Consider the following 13,994-nt stretch of genomic DNA (forward strand, 5'->3'; position numbering starts at 1 on the left):
CTTTCTGTTGCTGAAATGTGCGTTTGTTGGGGACAATCAGATACTTGTTTGGTGTCGTGAGATCAGCGTCTATGGAGGGCATGCACATTCTAGATGTTAATTATGTGAAAAGATTTTTTTTTTTGAGAGACTAGCTAATTCAGCTCAGTCCTCGAATGACCCGCGTATCTTAATACCAGACATCCTGAGACTCTTCTGCAGAACAAAGCTGCCGGGTTTAATACGGGGGAGACTAGAGGGAGCAAGGCTGCAGAGCTGATTAAAGAGAAAACACTGACAGAGAAGAAGAAAGATGTGATTAAAATAAAAGTACCGTTAGAATCAATGATGCAGTAAAGATGTGACACATTTCAAATATATTAATATTGGATGCTTTTCTTTTCATTTGAGCCGACGCAGACGAGGATTTTTACCTTCATAACCGTTTAGATAAATAAGGTAAACATTAACCTCACATCTTACAGTTTCTCCGTCTCCAAAGGTTGTAATTCACTCAAGAACAATAAGTATTAAAAGATAAAACGGTCATAACTTATTATCACAGGAAAACTGCATGCACTTTAACCCTCTCTTGGTTACTAAATACCTCGCTCAAGGATGATTTGATCAGAGTTGTGGAGACGGGGGAAGAGATTTTGTTTTGTTTGAAGCTCCTACTTTTTGAGTTTAAAACCTGAAAACAATTCAAATAAATTAAACTGAAAACGTATAACAAATGACATCCGGTATTTTGTAGCCTTTGGGGGGGAAAACAACAGAATCTGTTATGAGGAATAAATCTAACAATCACCACAGCATTGAGAAAGTGTGTCCTCTAGTGGCACACGTGCTCCAGCACCTCAAGGTTCAAATTCAAACGCAGGCAAGATAACAAATTACATAAATAAAATGTATTCAAATCAGATAAACTTATTCCTTTTTTTTATTGTTGCCACAAAAAGATGTTTGTCATCAAATAGAAAACTCCAGAAGTTTTCATATTGTTCTTAAAATTAAATTCAAGCAATTACACAAATATTAAACACAATGAACGATAAAATACTGCACTTTTTTTTCATTTCAGTAACCTTAATGCAAAAGACAGTAAAATATACTGCGTTGCAGCACACATGCATCACAGCTGGTCTTCTGTGAGTTATAGACTACGAATCTACGAATTTTCACAGCTTCAAGGTCAAATTCAAGCAGAATAAATGAACTTCGCTTCAGGTTTTAGTTACATTCTGCCGTCAGAAGTAAACAACAGAATTCACAGCACAATGATTGCAGGACACAAATGGCTGGTGTAGCGTACTGGAGTTGTGCATTGAAGTAATCCTCGAGCATAGCAGTACTGTGGTCATCCGCGTTACAATAGAACACTGAACAGAAGGATCATTTGGTACAAACCCGGAGACGCTCACAAACACACAAACAGGAATCATAAGGCACCTGTATCTTCCTTTACAACACGGCAGTACTAATTAGTGCAAACATAAGCTGTAAATAGCATTCAAGCACATAGAACGCATTACATCCTGACCTATGTTCAGACTCGCACTCATCCTGTTTCACTTATTGCACAAAACCGTACTGCTGATGAGTTAAAAAAATAAAGTTCAGATTTGATTCATGAACTGAAATAAAAGTGAAACTAAAAAAAAAAAGGCACCAACACAAGCTTTTTGTTGAAATCCGATGACAGTTCAGCGATAAGTTATCAGGTATTAAATTAGATTTTCCACACGGGTATTTAAAGCAGTGTCCAGACTACTGGAGGTCGGCGGTCGTGTGCGTTTGTCCATTTTCTTTTTTTAACGCCACACAACAAATATGATGAACACAAAGTTGACTTGACTCACTCCAGAGTACCTGTCCATCCGTTCATCTTTCCTAAAAAGAAGGACAGCGTTTTATGTTTCTGTACTCCAGCACAGTAGATACGAAACGCAACAATGAGTGAGATTAAAGTGCCGACTCTCCGCTTTAATTTGAGGGTGTTTTCAACCACATCGGATGGACAGTTGGGAATCGTTAGCTCTTCTTCACGCAGAGTCCCCGCGGGTTAAAAAAGGTCTACGAGTCCTACACCGATCACCCAAAACAAATGTGAAAATCAGCCTGTTAACCTCAGTTATTGTTCGCTTTAAGACTACAGAGACAAAACATCACTGTCCTAAAAACATAAGGACTGCACCGCGTGCCGGCTTGTGGCTTCAACAGCAAATAAAAACATCCGATTCATCACATCCAGCTGATGGTGAAGTTCTGACTGAGGTTGAGACCGAGATCTGCAACTGACAACACCTGCAGAGAGAAAACACATCATCTCAGCATGAAGAGTTTCTCCATTCTGATAAACACAAATGAAACACGCTAATCTAACACCTTCACAACTCATGCAGTGCAGAAGAGGAACATCAAAGTTAGGCTCGCCTGCTGCAGCTCTGTGGATTCAGCACTCTGTATTAAAACTCACACAGTGGTGGAAAGTAACCCAGTACATTTCCCCAAGTACAGTTAATGTACTTTTTGTTTTCCCATTTCATGCGTAATACTTCTACTTCACTATATTTCAGTAATACTGCACTTTCTTACTCCTTTTATTTACCAGTTTTACTTACTTTTCAGATTTTACATAGAAAATGTGGTTATAAAATAAAACAACATTTCAATAATGGTCCAATAATTTAATATCACAGCACTGACATGGAGCATTCTGCATAATGAGTACTTTTACTTGTCGTACTTAAATACGCTTTGTTGCCAAATTTTACTGGACTGTAGTTTTACTTAAGTAACATCTTGAATGCCGGGCTTTTAACTTGTGTTTACTTCAGTAAATGATATTCATACTTCAACCACTGCTGAGGCGTAAAGGTGAAATAAACAATGTCACAGCTGAACGATGACCGCTGAGGGCAGAAATCTGTCCGAAAAACTCTCGGATCAGTTCTTCATGTATGTTTAAAATCCTGCTTGTCTTTACCGTACCTGTTATCATGATGGTTATTCTGTACACACAATATCTATTAAGTTTCTATCTGTTCAGGAAGAAGGATCGCTCCTCTGTTGCTCTTCCTATTGCTTCGCCTTTAATCGAGGGTCTGAGGACGGAGGGCTTCGTGTGCTGTACAGATTGTAAAGCCCATTAAATAAATAAATAAATAAATAACATTGACTTGAAGTTACTCTCTCCTGAGAGTAAAATGGATCCATCAATGATGATTCGATCACATAAACTCTGGAGAAACCACACCCCTGTTAGATCGCCACACGACGCGTCACCAGGGACGCGTCCCGCTTTATGACTCAGCGTGAACATCGAGCACGACCTCAGTCTCCAGGTCATCTACCCCCCTGACCTCACCTGGTTGGCTCTGTACGTGAATGCTGCATCTTGGGAGTTCACCAGCACTCTGCTGGGCTTCTGCTTCACGCCGTAGAAGGAGGCCGTCTCCACGGTGATGTACGTGGCCTCCACGTTGCTATGGAGCACCTGTGATGTCATCGCGTTCTACGAAAACGAGCAGATGGACGGCGGTGAGTGACATCGACCGATTATACTCATTTCACTTTGGCTCATAGTGATCAAACCACTGATAATTATTCCCCTCAGCGTTTCTGCGCCTCTCAGCGTATTGCATCAATGAGACCTCAGCGGACCAGAATGCACTGCTGCTACAAAGTATGTCGTGCTTTCAGTAACTTTCTCTCCATCGACACACACACACACACACAACCTTGAGCTCAATCAAACATCTTCAGACGCAGTTTGTGGAGGTTTTCCAACAGTGCGGGCACCTGAGCGACGGAGAAGACGATGTAGGAGTACAGCTCGTTCTCGTAGGTGTCGATGCTCTCTCCGTCGTCCCAGAACAGATCTCCGCTGGCTGAGCCGTCGTCCGAGAGAGCCGAGACCAGATGCAGAGGCTGACCGCTGCTCACCCACAGCGTCAGGTTGGGCGCCTGTACACACCAACGAGGAGAGACACAAACGAATGTGACGTTACAGACTTCTGATTGTAAGGTTTGATTTGTCAGATCCACAAAAAAAAAAAGGTCAAAACCACAACAATCTCAAAACACTACAGTGTATGCTAAATCTTACAACGCTTGGTCAACATCTGTGTCAGACTGATAATTCTGAGGCATGTCAGATGGAATGACGAATGCCTGGTGAACCATAAAGCCACCATGTAGACATGAGAAAAACAGATGCAAGCAGATACACGATATCAACTCAAATCCTCCCCCCTCATGTTTTAAAAATGCTGCAAAACAATAAACAAACTTCTGCCATTGTGTTCTCACTTCTATGCATCAAAACCTCAAAAGAGGAGGACTTTTGTCCAAAATCTGTACAGTGTAAAGGGGCTTTAAGTTGAGGAAAGAAAATAGAATAATTCAGAAACTAACAACAACACTGTAACTTGAACCAAAAGGATATATTTACCTGTGTTGGTGTTATAGAGCCCTCGCGCAAATGCAGGTTGATCTTATCTAGAGGGGCATGGAGTCGAAGGTCTTCACCCTTACTGCGCAGAGAGTCGCCCTGGGAAGCAGACCATCACATGTGCCCATAAGTACACCATTTACACCATTATGTTCCTGACTCATGCAACACTGTGTACTCTGTGGTGTGCGAAGTCACAAAGAATGGATAGCGGTCGCTGATAGCGCCGTGGATCGAGCATCATTTGCAACTGCTATATGCCGGGTCCGATTCACGAAAGAAACTGTCTGTTTGCGCAGGTTTAGAGGTCAGAAAAGCCGTAAAAATCCTTTAGTGAATTTGTATTCTTGGCTGAGTGTTGAGGTAGTGCGGGTCTTACCGTGTAGTAGTCGTACCACAGACCCTCTGGAAAGTAACCATCCGCGTAGTCGACTCCTGGATCCAATACCGGTGTCACCAATAAACTCTTCCCCCACAAGAACTGTTTGTCAATCCCATATGTTCTGACGTCTTTCGGGAACCTTTGGAGAGCACACAGGACATTTACAGCGAGGCAACGATGCTCCCAGTCCGGACAAAATAGAGAAAAATCGAATACTTACTCAAACATTAACGGCCGCGCGACAGTGTGTCCGTGTACATGCGCATGATAGAAGAGAGTGTACAGGACGGGGAAGAGGGAATACCGCAGCAGCAGAGCCTGCTTCATGGCTGTACGAGCCAGAGGGCTGAACGCTGTCGGGTCTTGAGGCTGTAAATGAAACAAAGTAGCACTTCATAAACAGGGACAGAAGTACAGACCAGCTCTCGACTTTGGAGCGGCGATAATAAGATCTTACCTTCATGTCGATGGCGTTGTGGTTGCGCGTGAAGGGATAGAAAGCTCCCAGCTGCGTCCAGCGGACACAGAGCTCCTCCTGAGGCTCCTCGCTGAAGCCACAGATATCTGCTCCCACCAACGGGATGCCAAGAAGGTTAAAGGTCAAGATACCTGAAGGAGACAAAAGAGAGAAGAAACTATACTACAGATCTTTACAATCGCACAACCTTCAAATTAGTAGTTCTACAACAATATAAGTGTGTCATAAAACACTATAAATATATTCCAAATTGCTGACTAGTTTGTATTTTTTTTAAACAACATGGCAATGATCACTTAAAGCCGCTTTCATTCATTTTGGTCACTTTTGCGAACGACTGGTTGTCTACACACCCAGAGAGACACGGAGCAACATTCGTGTTCTTTTGGAGGCGTGTTTTTGTTCACCCGACCGCTCTAACTCTGTGTTGATCTCCCAAACGTCTGTGAAAATGTGTCTGGGTGGGTCTTTAGCTTTAGCTCCTTAGCTTGCTTCTGCTTCCCTCACCAGGGAGTTGCTAACTTTGTCTGTCGGGCATTAGTGAGCAGTGAGCATATGGTCGACTGCTGTCGCTGGAGCCACTAAACATGAAATGTGCAGAATAAATAACAAAACAACACACAGCTAAAGAGGCTGGATGGACCGGACAACAGACAATCCAAAAACATAAAAAAAAGATTGTTTTGTTATTTTCATAAATGTAATTAATAGATTATTGTTAGATTGCTGCCAGACTGCCCCGTTAATACAGCAGGTGTTTGCCTCTCTTTGTGTGCAGCGAGCGAGCAAAACAGTTTTTTAACTGCAGCGGAAAAAACGCCAACAAATAGGAATTGAAGCAGAATATTTCATTAATTAAAAACATTGTTGTGATTTTTGGATGTTGACTATTGGACTATGATAAAATGAATATCCACTTACTTAATTCTATGCAGTGTCCACTTCATCAGAAGACTTTTAAAAACCCGCACAGCATTCAAATATTTATCAGAATGTCAAGCTTCCAAGCTTCCAACTATTCCTCGCAGCCCTATAGTTGATTTATATAGCTGTAAAAAGGTGCAACACATGCGTCTCACCTGCGATCGAAGTGTACAGATCTTTCCACTGGCTCCTGTTGTCTCCCAGCCAGTGACCAGAGAACATCCCCTGACTGGGGAAGGTGGAGCGAGAGATTACAAACGGTCTCTTTGCCAGGATCCGCTTCAGAGCGCTGGACACAAAACAAGCAAAGACGGCGGACAGGCAGGAGATTTAAGGAAAGCACCATGTAACAGAGAAGTCGTTCAGCGTTTTATCCTTGTCTTGTGTCTACGTGTCGTTATAGGTCTTGACCTTGCAGACGCCTTAGCTTCCATTAGTCCATAGAGGCTGTGCATGTTATAGTGAATGGACTGCTTTTGCTGTGCGGTGGCACACACAGTTTTAGCTCTCAGCAGTCCTCCAAGTATACCTAAAAAACGGAGAAAGACACAATTTAACAGTTTGACAATCACAGGCACCGTGTCAAACGTTAGTCTGTTGTGAGATTTGCGCTTGAGATCTCTCACCGGGTGTGTAAGGAGGATTTTCCAGACTGTTTGATGGACAGCCATTGGTGGACCCGTCCAGGAAATTTGACGGCTCATTCATGTCCTAAAAAAAAAAAAAAATGAGACGAAGGTCGGGGAGAAGATATATCGTGATGTGCTGAGAGTCAGTTCTTTCCATACTTACGATCCATAATCCATCAAATGGCACCTTCTCGTGGAACCTCTGAAGGTTGTCGTACCACCATTCATGCGTCACATCATCAGAGAAATCAGGATATGCTGTCAGACCAGGCCACACCTGGAGGAAGAGATGGACAATCGTATTTCTAATGCACCCATAACCTTTCCGTTTGTCAGAGTGTAGTAAATGTGTGTTGGGTTAGCCTCATTCGTGCAGCATAATTACAGGGTCTCACCTTCCCAATGAGCGTTTTCCCTTCGGCATCTTTAATAAAAACGTTTCTCCTCAGCCCTTCGTCGTACGGCCAGTAGGAGCCCTCGGGCTGCGAGCTGCTGATACCTGGGTCCTGCAGGTCCGACACACAACTGTCACACAAACACTCCGAATCAGACGACACATATTAAAGCAAATACAAACTCCTGTGTACCAGGATCATGACGTAGCGCTGGTCGTGGGCGTGCAGGTCCTTGACCAGATCCGGCAGCGTGCCGAACTTTGTCGGGTCAAAAGTAAAGTCCAGGAATTGGTCCATGTAGTCGATATCGTTCCACTGGACGTCCTGTGAACAAATCAACACACCGGTAATCGATTTTAACAAAAGAACGAGAAACAAATGAATACTGACACACAAACAAACAAACAGTCTGCTGGCTCAACTGTACCTGGGGTATCCCATAATTCCTCAAGCTCTTGACAACGTCCCAGGTGGAATTGCTGGTGTTGTAGCCCCAGCGACAGAGATGGTAGCCTAAAGCCCAGTAGATGGGCATCGTCGGGTATCCTGTGAAAACATGGAGGGACGAGGAGAGTTCACATCCGTGCTGCTTATACTGCGTTACATCTTTATGGACATAAAAGTCCATGAAGACGAATGTTTTCTCTCATTATTTTCAAGAGGTGTTTCTGTGTGTTGGGGAATAAAGTAGCTACTTTACAAAATGAAGCAACCTGAAGTTGTTCATGTCTGTGTAACCTGGGGTCCGTCTGTTTATGGTCGTTTTATTTCATCCAGTAATATGATGCAAAGTCCATCAGAGGTACTGAAATCCGGAACTCTCCAAGTGAGTAACGCTTGCAAAATATATATGAGAATATATTCTGTAAGAGAGGTTGTTTTTGATTTGTAACCTTAATTTCTCCAGCAGTGACCCATTGAGATTTTAAACGTCTTTTTTAGTCTTACCCAAGACAGCAGCATGAAGGTTTCACACAAAAGCACCAAATAACCCACATCCCAGCAGACTCCTACTGACCTACGACCTCCACATACTGTCCAATCACGGAAGCAGGATCAGGACCAAGGAAAACGTAAAAGTCAAGGATTCCACCAATAGTGCGCCAGGTGAGGGCCGGGGCGGGCTGGAGGACCACGTCTGAGGAAACATTTGTAAGAAAGTCCTTCAGAGTAAGCTACAAATAGGACAGCGATGATGTCTATGAAGCTAAAGAGCGAAGAGATAAAGATGGGATTGTCCCTTCTCCCAGAGAAACAGATGGAAATAGAACAAGAACAAACATCTGCATCATAACATTTGAAGACAATCTTCAATATTCCTTATAATGATGGCAAAGAGAAACCAGAGAAACCGGGCGACTAGCAGACTGACCCATTGCGTTGCTGTTCAGCAGGAAGAAGCCGTGCGCGGTGCCTCCGTCCTCCATCGCCAGGTAGAACGGATGAGCTCCATACAGGTTTGTCTGCTCCTTCATTGTAGACAGGGACACAATTATGATTTGACCAAAAGGTGAAACGTTCAACAAAAGGTGCACATTCAATCAAGCTACAATCCTCAGCAGCAAATGCTGAACGTTGTTTAGGGAGGCCTTTTTACACAGAAGACATGTTGGCACGTCACAGTAAGGAAAAGCACAGGTGTGAATAAAAGAATCAACGACGGCTCGGTTCCATCAAGTGCCTCTAAAAGCTATTTAAGCCAAATCACATCCTTTTTATCTTTACTTTTAGTACATACTGAAGCTGCCCTAATAAAGTACGTACTGATACACGCAGTATGCATTCAATTGGGACTTATACTTCTTCATAACATGGCCCCTCGAACTCTGACACGGTTGCTCATGTATCAGCAGCGCAAAGGATTGTGGGTCAGAAGAGCTTGCATAATTGCATGATGCAAAATGCCTCCGGATGTATAGATAGAAGATCCTGGTATTTCTTGCATACTGCATTTGACAGACTATGTACTGGGACATAATAATAATAATAATAATTATTATTAGTATTATTAGTAAAGCACATTTCATACAGACTATGTAGCTCAAAGCGCTGTACATTTCAAAACAGAAAACCTTCCTTTTAGAAACCAAAATAAATAAAAGGACACTTTAATGACCTTGAAAATATTATTAGCAACACCTGTGCTTTTCCTTCAGCTGTACCTAAAATGTAAAATAAATTAGGACAAAAACGTGATTTTCCATACCATAGGAGGCACGTCTCTGGCCCACATGGTGAGCGTGTTCCAGTGCAGGTCATGCAGGAAGGTGGAGCGGTGCTCACCCAGGCCGTAAATGAACTGACTCTGCAGGGAGGTGGATAACTGGAGGAACTGATCCGCGTAGAAGAGAGGAGCCACTGTGGTGTTGAGACTAACAGGAAGCAGTTGAAAGGAGAGACAGGATTATAGTGTTAATCATTATTAATATTTTCACAACTGAATGTGCTTTCAGAGAGTTTCTAGTAAACAATACGAGTGCGATTGTGATCATCGGCCTTCCGTCACTCAGACTTACAGCACTACTCCTGTGGAGCTCCTCTTCACGATGAGACCAAACGGACTCTTTGAAAGCTCCACGATGTAGTCGGGACTGTCGGCCTTCTTGGTGGCAGCGGGAACAGAGATCGGAACCTCGAACCTTGGGCTGGAGGGGTCGGTAATCTAGATTGGGAAACACGAGGAAAAGTTTGTTATCAATATACAGACCAGAGAATGTAATAAAAACGAGATCAAACAACAGTTTATGACTTTCAAAGGTTTGGCTCGGACAGTATTGGCTTATGAATTAGCTCAAATGAACAATGGGATGACAAGATGATACCGATCAATAATACGATACTGCATGTGACATCTGTAAAAGCCCGACACACCCATGATAAACACCCACAGGTGTTTTCACATATTTTGACTGAGCAGACGGTCGGTCTTTATCATTAAAAACATTCTAACACCACAGTAGGAAAGGTACAGGTGTGAATATTAAAGCTCATGATGGTTGAGGTCCTGGTATTGTGCATGTTGACTTACTGGGACACTTGTATAGACCAGAGCCATTGTTTATGTAGTCTCATGCTATGACATGGGAATGTGTTGTTGTGAAAAAAGGCCCATTAATGTTGCCTTTAACGTCTCGTTAGCTCTTTTGCACCAGTGGGCAGCTTTTATCATATTTCACAAAACATCACAAGTAGTCTTAAAGGGCCAGTGTCGGATTTTGTGGCATCTAGTGGTGAGGTTGCAAGTTACCAACTGAAACATCTCCCATGTGCCAAGTGTGTAGGTATCATTGGACACCTTCTACAGTGGCCGAAAGCAAAAAGGCAAATGGCCTTCTCCAGAGCCAGCGCTTGGTTTGTCCATTCTGGGCTTCTGTAGCAACATGGCGGCGCAAGATAGAGGACTCAGTGGAGAGGACCTGCTCCCTATGTAGATATTGGTTATACTGGTTTGAGATCAGTTTTGGTTCCTACCAGCTCCTTTAAATGTTACTGGGTCATAGATGCTCCACTTTCTTCATGAGCCCCGTCTCTAACTTTGTCACAGAGCAAAGGGGAAGTGCAGAGTCAGCCGATACTTGTTTGTGTGTTTAAAAGTGACCTTTTGGCATTTAAATGTTTATATATTGATTTATTATTTAATCAAGACAAAAGCATTGATTTAGTGCAGCTTTAAATGTAAAAATCTTGCCCAGGAAGCACTTTCTCAAGACTTTGACACTGTCAGCAAACTTAAGCAGCTGCACGGTCAGCAGTTCTTCACAACATCAGAGCTTTTGTGCATGAAAAACTGTTTAAATTACATATATTATATTCTACTACGCCTTGATGAGAACTGTTTTATAATTGATCAGTATGATTACATGTACCTTAAATTCATGCTAGATCATTGATGGTGCTGCACGTCCTCCCCACAGATGTAAAAAGTAACGCTCTTGATAAAAAAACTGAAACTGCATGCTGAGTAAAACATGACTGAACGCTCACGCGAGTCCCTCACTCACTCACTCACTCACCCTGACACGTAGCCGCGTGTTTGTCTCATGACGTATCTCCACCTCCAGAGTGAGGATATCTGCAGGGTAGTAGGTCTTCACCTCCCTCACCAGTGTACCTTTCTGTCCCAGCGATGTGTCGTTTATCGACACCAGCGTGTAGGACGGGAAATCCTGAGGATAGAAACACCAAGGGATACCGTTTCTCCCGGATGGGCGGGCGGCAGCGGAGGACGAGGGAGCGGACGCAGGGATGAAGCAACAGTTCCTCGCCTCACACAACTCTCGGGTCACAACCACGGCTCTTTCGGGGTAGCAGTCAAACCTCCACGCCTCGGGGATCAAACTGCAGGCCTCTCGGCGGGAGGCAGCTGCAGTGTCGTTCACTCCCGGTTCGACTTGAGAGTCTGGTGTTTGCGCAGGGGCCGGTGATGGGGGCCGGTGTGGCTGCTGGTTGGACGGGCGGTGCAGCCAGAACATGGTGCCCAGTAGCCAGCCTCCACAGAGGAGCAGCAGCAGGGCGCCAATCACCAGGAGGCATGTGGTGACGGAGCACGGCGGCCTTCGGGGAAGCAGGGAGGCTTCCTCTGGCTCCGAAGCCTTGAAACACAACAAGGGAATCATTTAAGCAACACGTTCAGAGAAGCAACCATTAGGACCCAGACTAGTCCCTTTATACTGTAACGGATAAATGGAAATCCTAGAAGAACTTAAGTGCCACCTTGAAAACAACTTATGAGCTGATTATTTTAAGCTCTTGAGAGAATAAATACTAATCAAATCAATACTATCAAATAATGAGACTAATGCATCTAGATTCTAAAATATCCCAAACAATTGGCAGCCTGAGGAAAGAGCATGAAGATTCTGCAGCAATTATTATTATTATTATTATACACTTTAAAAGCTGACTGCAGGAGGTCGGAGGCAAAGGGTACGTAAACATGTGAACTCACTGGAACTTCTTCACGCACAGGATGAGGCTCTTCTGACAAAACCACGCCGGTAAACTGAACATCTTCCGGGTTCAGCCGCTTGTATGACACCATCCTGAGAGAGTGTGTTCGTCAAACTGAGCGACTGAACACACAAAGAAAGAGAGACGGCAGAAGAAAGTTCAGTTCCAGAGGGTTGAATCTCATTTCCTGCTGTTTGGGAGCTGGTGGGAGGAGTGAGCAGAACAATCTGTGACATTTGATTTGACAGTCGATGTTGATGCTTTAATTTTAACTCTATAACAGAGGAATGAGGGAGCAGAAGACGTGTGTACGACGCAACAGGAACTATAATGCAATGGTGGAATGTAACTTAAGTGCATTTATTCAAGAATTGTACTTAAGTACAAATTTTGAGGTCCTTTACTTCTACTCCACTACATTTACTTGATACATTAGGAATATGGATTAAGATAAAACTTTACTGATCCATTGGTGGAGTTCACAAGCTACCTCTCAGTACATAGCAAAAAATAAGCCCCACTTTAACCAGCCGCAGCATCGAAGGGATCTATGTTAGTGCATTGATAGTTGAAATGCAGTAATATAATATATATTCCTCTGAAATGGGCCATTCTGCAGAGTGAGTAGTTTAACATTTGTACTTTAAGTATATTTGAATCTGTGAATGTCCTGTGAATGCAGGACTTTTACTGGCAACAGACTATTTTACACTATGGTATTACTTATGTTACTTAAGTAAAAGTATAAATATAAGTTAAAGTCGGGGACTAAATAGGAGCATTACTTAAGGGTCATTACAGTTAAAACACACACACACAACACTACACACAGACATACAACACAACACACACATATATACAACACAACACTTAACATTTAAGGACACATTAAGATGCCATAGATGTGCAATAACACCGTCAGTAATGTGCAACGTGTTTTAATAATCATAACTGGACGATATTAGAGTCTTTGTCTCGAGGAGTTTACACGTGAGTACACATCTTATCTGTTACTTTTGATCCAAACGTTGTTGACTTGATGTGTTCCTCAAACATAACGCCCTCGTGACAGCTCACGTTACGTAACTTAACGTTTTGTTATTTAGGAAGGCCCCTACTGATAAGGCACGTTGCACAGTTTGTCCAAAGATCATTTACAGTTATGCTGTAGCTAACTAACTTTAGCTAGCTAACTTCTTTAGCTAGCCATGCACAGGACAGAACATGTGAATGTCAAAGTTCACCAGGGAAACATTTGACCTCTTATTAAAATGCAGTTTTGGCTGACAAGACATTAGAGTTATGAGAAAACAATTCCTAGTCGCCTGAGAGGTAACAGTTGACGTTACGTTAGTATAGTAACGTTTATTAGCGTTAGCTAACTTTTCACAACAGTGTAACTTTAGCTAACATGAGCTAACGTGAGCTAACAATGGCGTTAACATAAACACTGCTTACCTAGATACCATCTCAGTCTTACAGACACAAAACAATACGGCGTGCAGAGCAGATCTGTCCTTTAAATAAACGTATCGTTTGCTAAATAATCCATAAGTTCGATAACCGCAAACATCTGCATAGTGTGCGTCTGTTTATCTTCATGTGACATTCACTACGCCTCGTAATTTCGAGAACTTCCGTTTAGAAGCCTCTGCTTCTTCTTCTTCTGGTTTAACGGCGGTTGGCATCCAGCATATTGTGGCACTACAGTTACCTTCTGCTCCGGAGTGTGGATGAGATAATATATTTACAATATTTCTCTCAAAACAAAACAAAACAACAAACACCACACATACAACAT

The 13,994-nt window shown here is 42.9% G+C and overlaps 1 protein-coding gene across 1 annotated transcript; it reads right to left on the reverse strand.

The window, feature by feature from the left end:
- Positions 1-899: 899 nt before the first annotated feature.
- On the reverse strand, positions 900-13,790 carry gaa2 (alpha glucosidase 2). The gene is made up of 21 exons (XM_079159703.1): positions 13,652-13,790; positions 12,192-12,315; positions 11,257-11,835; positions 9,760-9,905; positions 9,450-9,615; positions 8,616-8,712; positions 8,262-8,381; positions 7,671-7,789; positions 7,436-7,567; positions 7,244-7,354; positions 7,012-7,125; positions 6,846-6,930; positions 6,631-6,748; positions 6,375-6,508; positions 5,275-5,426; positions 5,038-5,186; positions 4,815-4,956; positions 4,436-4,534; positions 3,784-3,948; positions 3,350-3,496; positions 900-2,286 (listed from the first exon to the last, which is right to left on the reverse strand). Exons 2-21 carry the CDS (start codon positions 12,282-12,284, stop codon positions 2,224-2,226), a joined length of 2,931 nt encoding a protein of 976 aa, XP_079015829.1. The 5' UTR covers positions 12,285-12,315; positions 13,652-13,790; the 3' UTR covers positions 900-2,223.
- Between the last annotated feature and the right edge of the window lie 204 nt (positions 13,791-13,994).

Source organism: Pholis gunnellus, assembly GCF_910591455.1.
Source record: "Pholis gunnellus genome assembly, chromosome: 5".
NCBI classification, from domain to species: Eukaryota; Metazoa; Chordata; class Actinopteri; order Perciformes; family Pholidae; genus Pholis; species Pholis gunnellus.